The sequence below is a fragment of the Ochotona curzoniae genome, unplaced genomic scaffold, assembly GCF_017591425.1.
Source record: "Ochotona curzoniae isolate NIBS_2020 unplaced genomic scaffold, NIBS_Ocur_1.0 scaffold_4506, whole genome shotgun sequence".
NCBI classification, from domain to species: domain Eukaryota; kingdom Metazoa; phylum Chordata; class Mammalia; order Lagomorpha; family Ochotonidae; genus Ochotona; species Ochotona curzoniae.
The window spans coordinates 21,865,712-21,880,368 of record NW_024467119.1 but is presented as its reverse complement, the minus strand read 5'-3'; the positions used below and the strand labels follow the sequence as shown (position 1 = coordinate 21,880,368).

The 14,657-nt window shown below is 41.5% G+C and overlaps 1 protein-coding gene across 1 annotated transcript in view; it reads right to left on the bottom strand.

Moving 5' to 3' along the window:
• Positions 1–12,562, bottom strand: part of FRAS1 (Fraser extracellular matrix complex subunit 1) — a 263,048-nt gene extending 250,486 nt beyond the window's left edge. The window contains exons 1-3 of the mRNA XM_040967150.1: positions 12,533–12,562; positions 11,029–11,136; positions 117–209 (exon numbers count right to left, since the gene is read on the bottom strand). Coding sequence (XP_040823084.1) covers positions 117–209; positions 11,029–11,136; positions 12,533–12,562 — 231 coding nt within the window. The remainder of the gene's footprint in view (positions 1–116; positions 210–11,028; positions 11,137–12,532) is intronic.
• Between the last annotated feature and the right edge of the window lie 2,095 nt (positions 12,563–14,657).

The following is a 14,657-nucleotide window of genomic DNA, read 5'->3' as shown; positions in this document are numbered from 1 at the left end:
CTCCTGTGTTGCTCAAGCTAGGTCACACCCTTCTCTTGTCAACCTGAGCACAGCATCCAGCTCCCCAGTCAATGAGCAACAGACACAGAATCCACACCAGGCTGGGCAGCACTCACCTCGTGGATTTTCTCTTCATGATGGCAAGATCCAGGAGTCCTGGGCACACACTCAGGGCAGCATTGGTTGGCAGGAATCAGAAGCACTTCTCCCTGAGCAGTAAGAGCAGTTTAGTGTGAGAGAACAACCACAAACAATGAGACTGCTTCATCACACTCCACGTCACCCGACATTCACTAATGCACGGTTGACTCCACAGGTGACAACACTAGATGGAATAACACAAATAAGCCAAAATAAAAAGATTCTCTCTGTCAAGATGAACTTCTCTCAGAGACAAAACGAAGCCCCACCGGAAAGCAGTTCTCTGAGACAATGCCTACATCTTTTCACATAAAATGAAGTGTAGCATTTTTTTTCTTTTTCATTAGAAATTTTACAATGAAGATGAGAGGTGAGCTGTACTTATTTAAGGGAGTTGTTCCCTGAGGCTCTGGGAGGTCACAGAAAGCCACGGAGCAGTAGGTCTTCCTGCTACCTCCATCAGACCTCTACTGCAGCCAGTGGTGGCTCTGAGGTGCTGGCAGTTACCTCTGAGCTCAGGAAACACAGAAGGGCATACAGGACCAGCAGGTGGAAGGACAGCTAGGCAAGGAAGCAGATAGTTGGGAAGCTTCCACACATAGGTTTCCTGGTGAACTGCATAGAATTTCTGGGTTCCAGTAAAGATCTACATTATTTTTTAAGGCTTTTTAAAAATTGCAACTGTGATTCTTGACACCATAAATAGAAAAAGCTATCACCCGAGACCCAAGGATTATGAGGAAGTTGTCACGTGTTTAACTCACATGCATTTAGCACTATGAAAGACTCATCTAACAGTTGTAAAATAAAGACTATTTATTAAAGTCCTGTTATCCATGAGGTTTTTTTACCATGTATGTTCAGGCTTCCTTAAGTCTAGAGGATGGTAGAACAGTCAATCAGTGATTTTGATCAAGGTTAACCAGAACATCATGACTTTGACAAGATGAAAGTCTACAAGGGATTCAGCCAGTGCAATAAGGAAGTGTCCATGCTTATATGATAAATTATTTGATTTAATGAGTGTTACCTTTGGTTTATTAAAAAACCACGGTGGCTTAGTGGCTAAAGTCCTTGTCTTGAATGCACCAGGATCTCATATGGGTGCTGGTTCTAATCCTGGCAGACCTTCCTTTCATCCATCTAGTTCCCTGCTTGTGGCCTGGGAAAGCAGTTGAGGATGACCCTAAGCCTTGGGACCCTGCACCCATGTGGGAAACCCAGAAAAAGCTCCTGACTCCTGGCTTCAATTTCATATGCTCCTGGTATTTCCCTTATCCCAGCCCCAATTTCCTACCCACCCCCCACCTAGTTCCTCTATATCATTACTAAAGTATAGTTCTTCATACAGTCATATGTCCATCATTGTGGGCATGGACAATGACAGAGTCCAGAATCCTATCGTCAAGATATAGTAAGCAGTTTCATTGTAAATCCACCTTTGTCTGGAAGTAGAAATGCATACTATATTGTATTTCACATCTGGATATGTTAGTCTCCATTTCACAGTTACTGTAAATCCCCTTAAATGAAAAATTATAATAAAATCAACAATAGAAAGAAAAATGGAAATTTACAATGCCATGAAATGACATGTTACTAGATATGATAGTCTCCATTACACAGCTAATATACATCCCCTTAAATGAAAAGTCACAAAACAAAATCAACTTCCGGGATAAAAAAGAAATTAACAATACCATGAAGTTAAATAACATGCTACTAAATGAGTAACGTGTAGCTGAAGAAATGAAAATCTAGAACCTTCTTGAAGAAAATGATGCCATTGCATGATGTATGAGTCATTGAATGATTTAATCAGAAAAAGGTGCTTTGAAGAGATGAAACTAACTGAAAACATCAAAACCCATGCGATACAGTTTATGCTTTTTGTTGGAGAAATGTGTCTCTTCTAGACAACAAACAGATGGGCTTTATTTTTTAATCCAGTCTACTAATCTACGATGTTTGATTGAGCTTAAGCCATTTACGTTCAGGGCTAATATGTATGGGTGGTACTTTGGTCCTGTCATTTTAGGAATGGATTGTTCATTGGTTTAGTCTTCTGTTTTCATTTTACTGGGATGTTCTTCACATTTGCCTTTGGTTTTGGCAGGTGCTATTCCTCTTCTCTGTCAAGAGAGCATCTTGAAGTATCATTTGTAGGGCAGGTTTGGAAGAGACATATACTTTTAACTTTTCTTTATTGTGGAAGAATTTTATTTCATTTTCAAAGACAAAGCAAAGCTTTACTGGATATGTTATCCTGGGCCGACAATTTTTTTCTTTTAGAATCTGGAATATGTCCCTCCATCCTCTTCTTGCCTGTAGAGCCACCTGTGTGGGAGACCTGGAGGAAGTTTCTGGCTCCTTTCTTGGGATCGATGCAGCACTGACCATTGCAGTCACTTGGGGAATAAATCAGTGGATGGAAGATCTTCCTCTCTGCCTCTCCTCCTCTCCGTATATCTGACTTTCTAATAAAAATTTGAAAATAAATCTTAAAAAAAATTCTAAGTTCATATAAATCCATCTAAAAGAGTGAATGGAAAATAATACTAAGATATTTGTGATTGCTAATTTATTAAATAACTAAATACAAATTCTTGCTATTTACTTAATACAGGACAAAGCTTACACAATCTGGGCTACTATGAATCTCCATATGCTATAAAACATGAGTGACTTTTCAAAAAAGCATTCTCTGAATCCAAGGAAAGAACATATTAATCAGGTTTCCACTAAGGCAGTAGCAAAAATAAAGAATTCCATACAGATAGGAAATGAGAAAAATTCAAGTGTTTTCTGTATTCCAACACGGAAGTAGAGAACAAGATAGACTGTTGGGGGGGATGAGGAGGAAAACTTCAAGTGGATCTTTTATGCCATCAGATTAGCTTGCTTTGTTTTATGTAAAAGCAATTTTCATATTTGGCTTTCAAGACTCATTTCATAATTGTGTATTTTAAAAATTTGTGAGTAGCAGTGGGAAGAGCAGAGAAGATGGTCTTTACATCAGGTGTGCCCAGCAGACTTCTGGCGACACAAGACAAAGGGAAACTGAACTAGGAACAGAGAGTCTGGGGAATGTTCTCATCCCCTGTCCACTTCTATCCATCCAATGTGGCAGCTATCCTTCATGAATGCAGCACACTGACATACAATCTACCTCTTGTGATAACAATATAAATAAACATTGATGTATACCCAAAAACAGTTATCTGAATTGCTGATAACACCGGGTTATATACAGTCAATCCACAATAAAGCATAAAATATAGGACAGCTGTAAAAAAGATGAAATAAAAGAATAACAGGAACCCAAGTTGTCATTAACAAAACACATAATTTAGGGTATAGTGGTGGTGCATGAATTTGTGCCATAAACTAACATAAGTGTACCACTGCAGATGTAAATAGCACAAAGGAAAATTATGGCAGTGCAGAAATTACACTGGCCCATGAGCTCACACTGAAGGTTCTTGTATGTCTGTGGCTCACACTAACTCTGTCTTTCAGCAAGTGATGATACAACTAGACGTCTAAAACAACAAAGTCAGACTAAATGATTTACAAAGGTTTCTTCTGGTTCTACAGGATCCCATGATAGTGTTTCATTATTTGCATAAAGGAGCCACATGCTCTGTGGAACACTCGCCTGACCTTGGAATTGAAAGCTCTCCTATGTTTGGACCATCTGGTCCAATCTTCTCAATCTTCATAGGAATACATACTGCTTGGTAATGCCATTCTTCCCTATTATCATCACTCCCCAATTTCCTGATCATAACCTAATATTCACTCAAGACTTGGCACCTGGAATGGGCACTGTGGTACAGCAAGTCAGGCCGCCACTTGCAACATTGATATCTTTGTATCATGGTGCTGGCTCAAGTCTGGTTGCTTTAGAGCCAACTTCCTAATCACGTGCCTGGGAAGGCAAGAGATGATGCCCACATATTGGGCCCCTGCCACTCATTTGGGAAACCAGGATGGAATGAATCCCTGATGCCTGGCTTCTAACTGGCTCAGACTTGATTTTGGTGGCCATTTGGGGAGTAAATGAGTAGATGGAAGATTGGTTGATTCTTTATCTCTGTGTCTCCTTCCCTTTCTGTCACTCTACTTTTAAATTAAATGCATAAGTAGAAATCTTAGAGAGAAAGAGGGAGGAAGGAGGGAGAGAGAGAGAGAGAAACTAGGCACCTGAATCTCTGTTTTCTGCCCTGTGTCTAAACATAATTTGGAACAACTTCAATTCCATAATAGCAACCAGTAGACATATACCTTTGTATATACGTTAAAAAATACTTATTTTTTAATAAAGGCAGATTTACAAAGAGAAGATGATACAGAAAGATCTTTCATCCACTTGCTCACTCCCAAGTGGTTGCATCAACTGGAGCTGAGCCAATCCAAAGTCAGGAGTAAGGAGCTGCTTCTGGATCTCCCATGTGGGTGCAACATCCCAAGGTTTTGGACCATTCTCTACTGCTTTCCCAGGCTGTAAGCAGGAAGCTGGATGGGAATTGGAGCAGCTGAAACATGAATCAGCAGCCATATGGAATCCAGGCACACACAAAGCAAGGATTTAGCCACTGGGCTATTGTGCTGGACCCTCCTTGTATATTCTTGATAAACTCCATTTGACATGTCCTGACCTCCATTACACTGGTGCTCCCCATGGCCATGCCTAACCTTGAACTTGTCCACATTCTGAATGCTGTATACCAGGAACCTTATAATCTCCAGCACTGAGCCTCTTAGTAGCCTCTATTCATTTAACTATTTGCTTCTAGAACCACTTCAGCATTCTTTTCCATGCAGTCATTCAGCTCTTTACTAGCATCATTTTCTCATGCTTTTAACTGAATGCCCGCTACTCCTTGCACCTCTACATTTAGCTGTTATTAATATGATGCAATCTGAACTGTAGATACAATTCACTATCCTTTTCTCCTTGGCTGGTAAGTGTTGCTGACATCATAAATTCACAACACATATTGGCTCTCCCAAAAGTTCATGGTCTCCTACCCCAAGGCTCCTGAATAACACACACAGATGCCTTATGTGCACCTTAGTCCCTTCAGTGTCAGTTCCAAGCATTCCTTCTTTCTTATACCTCCCAACTAAGCCTAAATTCTTTGCAAAATAAGCTCAGTAACTGCCTCAATATTTTTTCCTTTTTTTTTTTTTAACCGCCAAATCTGAATACACTGTGTCTATCCAGGTCTGGTTCTTTCCAAGCCTAGAAAGCAAAGCTGTTTCCCCATCTCAAGAAGCCCCACTGCCACCCTGTGTTTAGATTCACACTCTCAGTTCTCCAAGAAGCCCTCTTTCAAACTCGTGTATTCTTCCCTCCAACCTCCATATCCTGAATTTCTCTCCCCAGCCTCAGTCAGTGCCCTGTCTTCCAAGGTGATCATGTCTATCTCACGCTGATATAAAAATTGAGGAAAACCAAACCAATACCCCTTACTCCCTGCTCATTTTGGGGTCTGTCCTCAAATATTGACTAAGTGCCTTCTGGTTATTATATGACAATATTTTGGGGGTATGTTAGTGAAGACAAGAGTCTTGCTCTCAAACAGACATGTCTGGAGGAAGAAGTTGACAAAAAACAGTGTGTTCTGGGCATCGGTAAGCACAAAGCCATGGCAAGGCAGGAAAGGTCATAATCACTGTGAAAGGGGAACTTTTTATCATAGAAGCGATATCGTCTGTCCAGTGTCCCTTCCACTTTCCAGTTCCTGAAATTAGCTCCGCCTTCGTTTCCTTCCCCCTACTTCCAGTAGCACTTCTCTACTGCTGCAATGTTATTTCCTACCCAGCATTCCACTGGCAGCAAACTCAAAGCAGGCACCAGTGACCAAATCCAATAGACAGTATTAAACTCTTCTCCCACTTATTCCTGTATCTCTAATCAATAATGTCCCCACCGATCCCTTCTGAAATGTTTGATGCTCCTGGCAATTGTAATACTGTTCTCTGAACATTTCTTACACCTTTTCCTCTCTGATATTTCTTTGTAATCTTCGGTAGTTAGCTTCTCTTATGTTCACTTAACCTTCCATGACTGTGTCCTTCAAATCCCAGACCTAGCCTGCTACTTCCTTCTCACAGTCTCCATTTGGATGAGCTCATTAATTCTAATGGTTTGCACCACTGTCTGTGTGCCAACAGCATCCATATTACATCTCAAGCCCCATCCTTTCTGCCATAGATCCATATATCCAACCTCCTCTTTGTCCTATCTGCCTGGCTTTTCTCTGGAGACTTCAAATTCACCAAGCCACAAGAACAAAAAACAAAAGCTCTTCTGAAGGTTCATGAGGATGTATATTACCAAATAAATGTGGAAAGTTCTCAAAATTTTGCATAAGAAAATAAGCTTATCTTTTAGTTCCATTCCTCATAACTTCTGGAAGTAATACATAGAACACTTTCTCTCTCCTTCCCTCCCTCTTTTTCTCTCTCCTTCCCTCTCTCTCTCTCTCCCTTTCCCTGTCTCTCCCTTTCGCTCTCTCCCTTTCTCTCTCTCCCCCTTTCTCTCTGTATATATACACACATATATATAATTACATAATATGCATATAACTGGTGACTCATTCAGTCATAAATATGGAAGTATTTCTCCATTTCCTTCCCTAGCCCTCCTACCTTCTTCCAATTGTGCTGATTTATCACACAAATATTTAACGGACCTGCTCTTTTCTCTCAGCTCCTACACTGCCAATGCTCTAATTTAGGTACTCAATCTGTCATCTGAATCTGATCTATTCACTTCTTACATTATGTATTTGAAAATCCAACAAGGTTCTTTTTGGCCATCCAGCCTTGTGTCTGAAAGCTATCATCTAAAAACTAATATTCTAAGACCCACAGTATAGCAGATAAGGCTCTCTATCACCTTGAACTTACCATGTCCATAGCCTCATCTCTCATTCATTCATTCAGTAAGTCAAAAGATATTTATTGAGTGCCTACCACGTGTCAGGTGCTACTGTTGATGTTGAAGATATATAGCGAACAAAGACAGTAAACAAGACATTCTGGTAAATATACAGTACATCAGATAGTAGTTAGTCCAACCAAAATCATAAAATATAGAAGAGAGATTCAAAACGTATTTTAGGGAGTGGAAAGTTGAAATTCTAAACAGAATGGCTTTTGGACAACACAAAGGGAGTAACAGGCTAAATCATGTGTGTGTGTGTGTGTGTGTTTAAATGCCAAACATTCTCTGTCACAGGGTCTTTTCTCTGTATTTTACTATTCCCTCTGAAATTTATATATGTATATATCAAAAATATCATAGTGTTGAATAAATTTTAAGTTTATTTTTCTGAAAAATAATCTTGAGACCAATGCATACAGAAGCTGCTCAAAAGTTCATGAAAAAGTGTGTCCCAAAAAAATTATGTATGGTTCCTAAATATTTTGCAACAAAATAAACTTAGCCTTTACTTTCATTTTCCCACAGTTTTGAATTACACACACACATATAGGTATATAAGTAGATAATATGGGCATGTATATTATCGCCGGGGAACAGCAAGGAGGCTAGGTGTCTGGAACAGATTGTCAAGGGAGAGACTAGTAGGCAGTTAATGAGAGAGACAGTGTCCTTTAATGACACTGTGGAGAGTTGACTGTGAGAGGGAGTACCACTGGAAGTCATTAGCCAGGGTGAAGGAGAGAAGCAACAAGATCTGACTTCAATTTTTATAGGACATTCTGACGGCCAGCTCAAGAGTACAATGAAAAAGGCAAGTCCAGAAACTGAAATCAGTTTTAAAAACTAACAGCAGGTAAAAAGTGATAAAGGGCAGAACAGATTCAGAACAGAAGGCTTGCCTCAGCAATGGATGCAAGGACCGGCGGACTGGCTGGGGGATGTGGAGAAAGTGGTTAGTCAAAGGTGGCCCGACTGAGAGCATGGACTTCCTGAGGTGAGAAAAGTTAGGACAACACATCAGGAGGGATAAAACCACGAGTCTGGTGTAAAGCAAAGATCAAGTCTTTTTTTTTTTCCTGTAAAGGGACTGAAGTGAATCTTGTATGCTTTGGTGGCCATGTGTGGTCTACAGTGCAGCTACAGGAGTCCATCACAGGAGTGCCCAAGCAACCAGACACTACACAAACCACGGTGAGCCTGTGAGTCAGTGCAGCTCAATGAACACCAAACACTGATTTGCTATCATGTTCATGTCACCAAATACTGTTCTTGATTTTTTTAGCCATTCAAAAGTGTCAGGGAATTGCAAACACTTAATGACTGTGTCAGTGAACTAACAATGTTCTGAATTCATAAGCCATACGTCTGGCAGGGTCAGATTTAGTCTGCTGGCTCCTGGAACAGGATATGTTTAGCTGCCAACCATACAATTTACATCTTCCAACATTTAATTCATGGCTTCTTCCATCAAGTCACAACTATGCAAGAGAAAGGGGGAAAGAACATTCCCTCATGGCACTTAGAAAACCAACTCGGATTCTGACATGAGCTATTCTGCTTACCAAATAGTGAATTTTTTAGGAGTATTTGTTCCATGAAATAGAGAGCTTCATAATAAATAACAAACTACCATCCAATTTAAATATAGGATCTACTCCTGGCCGCTCCGCAACACATCTATGCAAAACTCAAGGAGCACCTGGTACATCTTCACTTCAATGTCAGGCACAAGCCAAACCTTCCTGGCATTAAAGGACCTGAAAGGCTCCAAGGCTGATCATGTCACTGGGAGGAGAGACTGGAAAAAATAAAATATGCCTATAATACTGGCTCAATGATTTTTTTTTTAAAGATTTATTTTTATTATGTTTTCATTGGAAAGGCAGATATACAGAGAGGAGGAGAGACAGAGAGGAAGATCTTCCATCCGATGATTCACTCCCCAAGTGAGCGCAACGGCCGATACTATGCCGATCCGAAGCCAGGAGCCTCTTCCGGGTCTCCCACGCGGGTGCAGGGTCCCAAAGCTTTGGGCCGTCCTCTGCTGCTTTCCCAGGCCACAGGCAGGGAGCTGGAAGGGAAGCGGGGCTGCCGGGATTAGAACCGGCGCCCATATGGGATCCCGGGTGTGCTAGGTGAGGACCTTAACCACTTGCGCCACCGCGCCGGGCCCAGGCTCAATGATTTTTAAAGAAAATAATTGCTCTTCTTCAGGGTGTTTCAAATGCTCAAGTGTAAAGCTTAAGTGACTTAAAAAAATACATTTACTTTAAAAAGTGAGCACCTGAGCCCAGCATGGTAGCCTAGTAGCTAAAGTTCTGGCCTTTCACACACAAGAATCCCACATGGGCGCTGGTTCATATTCCGGCCATCCCACTTCCCATCCAGATCCCTGCTTGTAGCTTAGGAAAGCAGTTGAGAATGGCCCAAGGCCTTGGAACCCTGCACCCATTTGGGAAACCCAGAAGAGACTCTGGGCTCCTGGCTTTGGACTGGCACAGCTCTGTCTGTCACAGCAGCTTGAGAGATTCAGCAGATGAAAGAAATTTTCTGTCTTTCCTCCTCTCTGTATATCAGACTTGCAATTAAAAAATATTTAAAATTTTTTTAAAATAAAAAGTGAGCACCTAGTTAAAAAAAATGTCCAACTGAATGGAGTCAGAAAAAACTGGAAATTTTTCATAAATGGAAAAGAAAATTTCACTAGGTCAAATATAAGGAGACTCCTCCAGTCGGAGCCAGAGGTGGTACAGTCATACTCTCAGTGGCAAAGATGCTTTTGGAAAGTTATCATCAAGCGGCCGGGGTTAAGAATCAGCCTATAGTCAGGGTTATGAACTCTGCCTATAATAACACATCCCATCAGAATGTCAGTTCACGTCCTAGCTGCTGCTCTTCTGGTCCAGCTCCCTGTTAATCTGCTTGGGAATACAGGGTGAAGATGGTTCAAGCACTTGGCCCTACCACACATGTGGGAAGCTGAAAGAAGTTTCAGATCCTTGACTTCAGCTTGACAGTCCCAGCCTTTGGGGCCTTTAGGGGAAAGAGCTAGCTGACGAAGGGTCTTTCTATCTCTCTCTCTTGTCTGCTCTCTCTCCCTTCCCTTCTTCATCCCTCTCTTTTTCTCCCTCGCTCCCACCCCCTAATTCTATTACAAATAAATAAATCTTTATTTAAAAAAGCATTGTCAAGATAATTTGCAGTATAGTCCATCTGATGGTTTATAAATGCTGTAATTTAGCATTTGTGAGACTTAGAGTAATGGCTTATTAGTTGCATATTCACAGTTAATGACAAATTTTCTAGGCTTCAGTTTTCTCATTTTTTAAAGATTTACTTATTGTAGTTGAAAGAATACAGAGAAATTAAGGGAAATACAGATTGAGAGAGAGAGAGAGAGAGAGAGAGAGAGAGAGAGAGAGAAAGAATCTTCTATCTGCTAGTACATTCTCCAAATGGTCACAACAACTAGTGCTTGGCTTGTCTGAAGCTGGAGTCCAGGAGCTTTATCCTGGTCTCCCACATGGGTGCAGAATTTGAGCATCTTCTACTGTTTTCCCAGGCTACAAGCAAGGAGCTAATTGCAAGTGGAGCAGCAGGGATTTAAACCTGAGTCCATAGGGGATGCTGACACTGCAGGAGGAGGATTGGCTTGTTACACCACCATACTAACCTTTTCCTTATTTTAAAAGTGGGGTAGAGAAAGCTATCCAGTATAACACTATGTGGGATAACATTTGCAAAACTTCAGCTGAATACCTGGGTGCAAAATAAGTGCCCAATAAAAAATGAGCATACTCTTAGATAGGATGCTAAAAATTAACTTTCACATTGCATCAAGCTTCTGAAGAGAAGCTGGGCTAGCAGAAACCCTGCCACTCACTGAGATCTCCAATAAATACACAGAAGACGCAGCCAGGACATCATACCTTCTCAAAGGCACACCGAGGGTTTCTGCAAACAGCTGCTTTGCAGATAACGATATCACCATGGCAACGGCAGTTCTGGCATGAATCGGGCTTCCAAATGGTGGCATCCTGCAAAGAAGCATAAGTTCTGAGTGAAAACCTGATCAGCCAGGGTCCCAGGACACAAAGCAGCATCATCAATAGCCTCACATTTTCAAAAACTAAAAGGCAAAGGAAAGTTGTGGGTCCAACACACACAGACTGGCTGGACACTGATTAAAGCCTCAGAAGCAATAAATGCAGGATAATCCATTTCACAACAGTCAGCCCACGTAGGCGAGACAAGGGCATTCAGTAGAGAGCTGTCGATACCCAGAGTAAAACCATCGATTGGCCTGAAACCTCAGGAGGACATGCTGTTCCTTGATGTGAAGTTTCTTTTTGCTGTTAACTAGCAGAAACCATCGAGCATGTTAAAAGGAAAATGATACCCTGGCTAGCACCAATCAGCATCAGTATCTGCCACAGGATACTGTGAGTGCCTTACACCCCACTCTGCCCCCGCCTACCCCCGCACCCGACTTCACTCTCCAGATCGTTAATACTTGTTGGGAATAAATTTGATATAAGTATGGAATTCAACAATTTTTTAAAGATTATTTATTTACTTGAAAGGCAGACTTACTGACAGACACACACAACACACACAGATTCCCATCCACTAGTTCACTGCCCAAATGGCTACAACAGCTTGGGCTAGGCCAAGCTGAAACCAGGATCCAGATGTTTCATTGGGCCTCCCACTTGTTGCAAGGGCCCAAGAACTTGGATTATCTTCTCTTCTTTACCAGGAACATTAGCAGGGAGCTGGATCAGAATTGGAGAAGGTAGGGCTTGAATTTATGTCCAGATGGAATTCAGCATGGTACATGGTGGATTAACCCTCTGCACCATAATATAAGCCCCAGGATTCAATGTTTGTAAGACAACTTCACCAAAGTATCTGTTACATGATTAGCATTGTGCTATGTGTATTGGGGTAAAATGAAGCTTACATATGAGCACCATACAAAGGGCTCTCACAAATAATGTTGTGTGATTAAGCACACAGAATTCATGATGCTCTGACAATCAAATAGAATTTTCAGGACCAGAAAAGGTTCTTTCTGTATCTGTTGTGCTGAATCCTTATTTCAGTTGTGACCATTTTACATTAACCTTCAACCTAACTACTTCATAGGACCTTAGAAACCTGTTTGTGTCTAGGCTGCACTGCAATTCATTTTCCCACAGATGCCCAAATACCAAGTCCTATTCTATGTAGGTTTGAAACAACTATAGTGTATGATTTTTGAATACTAATCCTCTTGTGGAGTGAGGATCTGGTCTAGTGTTCAAGACAGTGGTTTTATGACACTTGCCTCCCGTTTCAGAGTGCCTGGGTTCAATCTCTGGCTCCCCTGGGAGACAGAAAAATAGCTCAAGTAGTTGAGTTCTCATCACCCACATGGGAAATCTGGATTACCGTACAGACTCCTGATTTTGAACTGGCCATTCTGGGTTTTTGGGGATATAAGCAAGAAATTATGAGCTATTATGAGCTCTTTCTATCCTTGTCTATTTGTATTTTTCTGTCTCTGTCCCTCAAGTCATTTTCGAACAAATAAATACTAATCCTTTTTAAAGAGCACAATCTATATTGTTCTCTGGTTCCAATTTGTTTCATCGTTCATCTTGCTCCCTGATGGGATAGAATCTGGAAGCCACGATCTGGCCCTAATCATTGCCCTGGGCTTGCTGAGTCTCCTAGTCCTGGCCTTTCACCCTTGCCAGCCTGCTGGTAGCCCCAGCATCCCCTTGTCTGACTACACATCTTATTCTATTCCCAGCGTCTCTATTTTTCCTGTACTTCTCCAGAGGGAGGCTGCAAACCAATCCTCTGCTTCCAGGCTTCATTGTCAAAGGAGTCATCCCCAACCCTCCATCTTCATCCACTCCAAGGCAGCTCTTCATCACCTCCTTCGTGACCCCATGATGTCAGGCATATACTGCAAGCTTTATCACACTCCTGTGCATCCCTGTAGGCCCAGCTGGATTATAGCTGAACCCCTAGAAACATGAACTATCCTTGTTCTGGAAAACAAGAAAAAATAAGAATAAGTAGTTTATATATTGTATGATGAAGGCTTTTCTCCTCTTCTCAAAATTCTCCTTTTTCTCCCTTAGCCTCCTAACTCAACTGGGAAAAACTGAGGGAATTTGCCGCACTCCAGATAAAGTCATTAGGACACTGGCACAGAATGGGAAGCAGGATGAGCTGTTGAACTGGTGGATGCTAGGGCAGGCATGGTGGTGCAGTGGGTTAAGCTGTCACTTGCATTACTGCCGTTGAATATCAGATCGTCAGTTTGTATCTTGGTTGTTCCACCTTCTGATCCCTCCTATCGCTAATGAGCCTTGGCAGACAGTGGAGGAGTTCCTAGGGTTCCTGCCACCAAGTCACTCCTGGCTTCTGGGTTTAGCCTAGCCTAGACCCAGCCATTGTTGCTTTGGGGACTGAACTAGCAAATGGAGGGTTCACCTCTCCCTGAGCCCCTTTCCTGCTCCTGGACTTAATATTCTGCATTTCAAATAAATACACATTTTTTTTTAAAAGTTGGATGCTAATAAGATGCTCTTTAAAAAAAGGAAGAAAAAAAAATTAGTACCAGCTTGGTGAGGCTATGTTACCCACTTGCTTGGTCAAACACTAGTAAAGATATTCCTGTGAACACACAGGCAGTTTGGCTTGCAAAAGTTTGATTTACCATTTTTCAAATTCATAATGGTGGAAGAGCAGCATGCATACAACAGAAATCATATTTCAAATTTTGAACTTCTATCTTTTCTTGATATACAGTCCAATGCTCTCTTGTAATGCCAGGCAGCAGCACTGAGCCACAGTTCCCTGTAAATCCCATGACCATGAGGGTCAACAACTGACTGGATGGTGCCCTGTGTGGCTAAGCCACAGGGCTAGAAGCATTAAAACACATGCTTAACTCAAAGAGCAGTTTCCATGTATGATGAGTTTATTGAAATAACAAGTGCACTGTAAATCAAAAGTAACAAGCACAATCAGTAGACTCTTACGTAAAGTAAATTACCCTCCATAATGCTGGTGGCCCTCATTTGATCACTGGATGGCCTTAATAAATATTAGGTTTTTGAGAGATGAAATAACCTGGCCTCAAGACTAACAGAAATTTTGCTGCATTTTAGGTCTGCTGAACTCCCCTATAGATTTTGGACTTGCCAGTTCCAGCAGTCACATGATCCTATTTCTTAAAATAGTCTCTCAGAGCAAGAGTGAGAGAGAGAGAGTGAGAGCGAGAGAGGAGCAGAAAGCCCTTGGTTCTGTGTCTCTGGAGAATCATCTCTAATATACCACACTGCTACAGATTTACAGGAATAAATACAGCATAACCAAACAAAAATGAAGTCATCCTTTTGGTTCAAGACATGCTAATTTCATGACCTCTTTTGGAGTGTGCTTCAAACACAGAGCACTCTACAAAGTCCCTGAAGAAGTGTGTATCAGCAGAGCTTACATTCCCTGCATCTGCTTCTCAAAGCTTTTGAATCAAAAGCAAGAAAGCACCAGTGCTTGG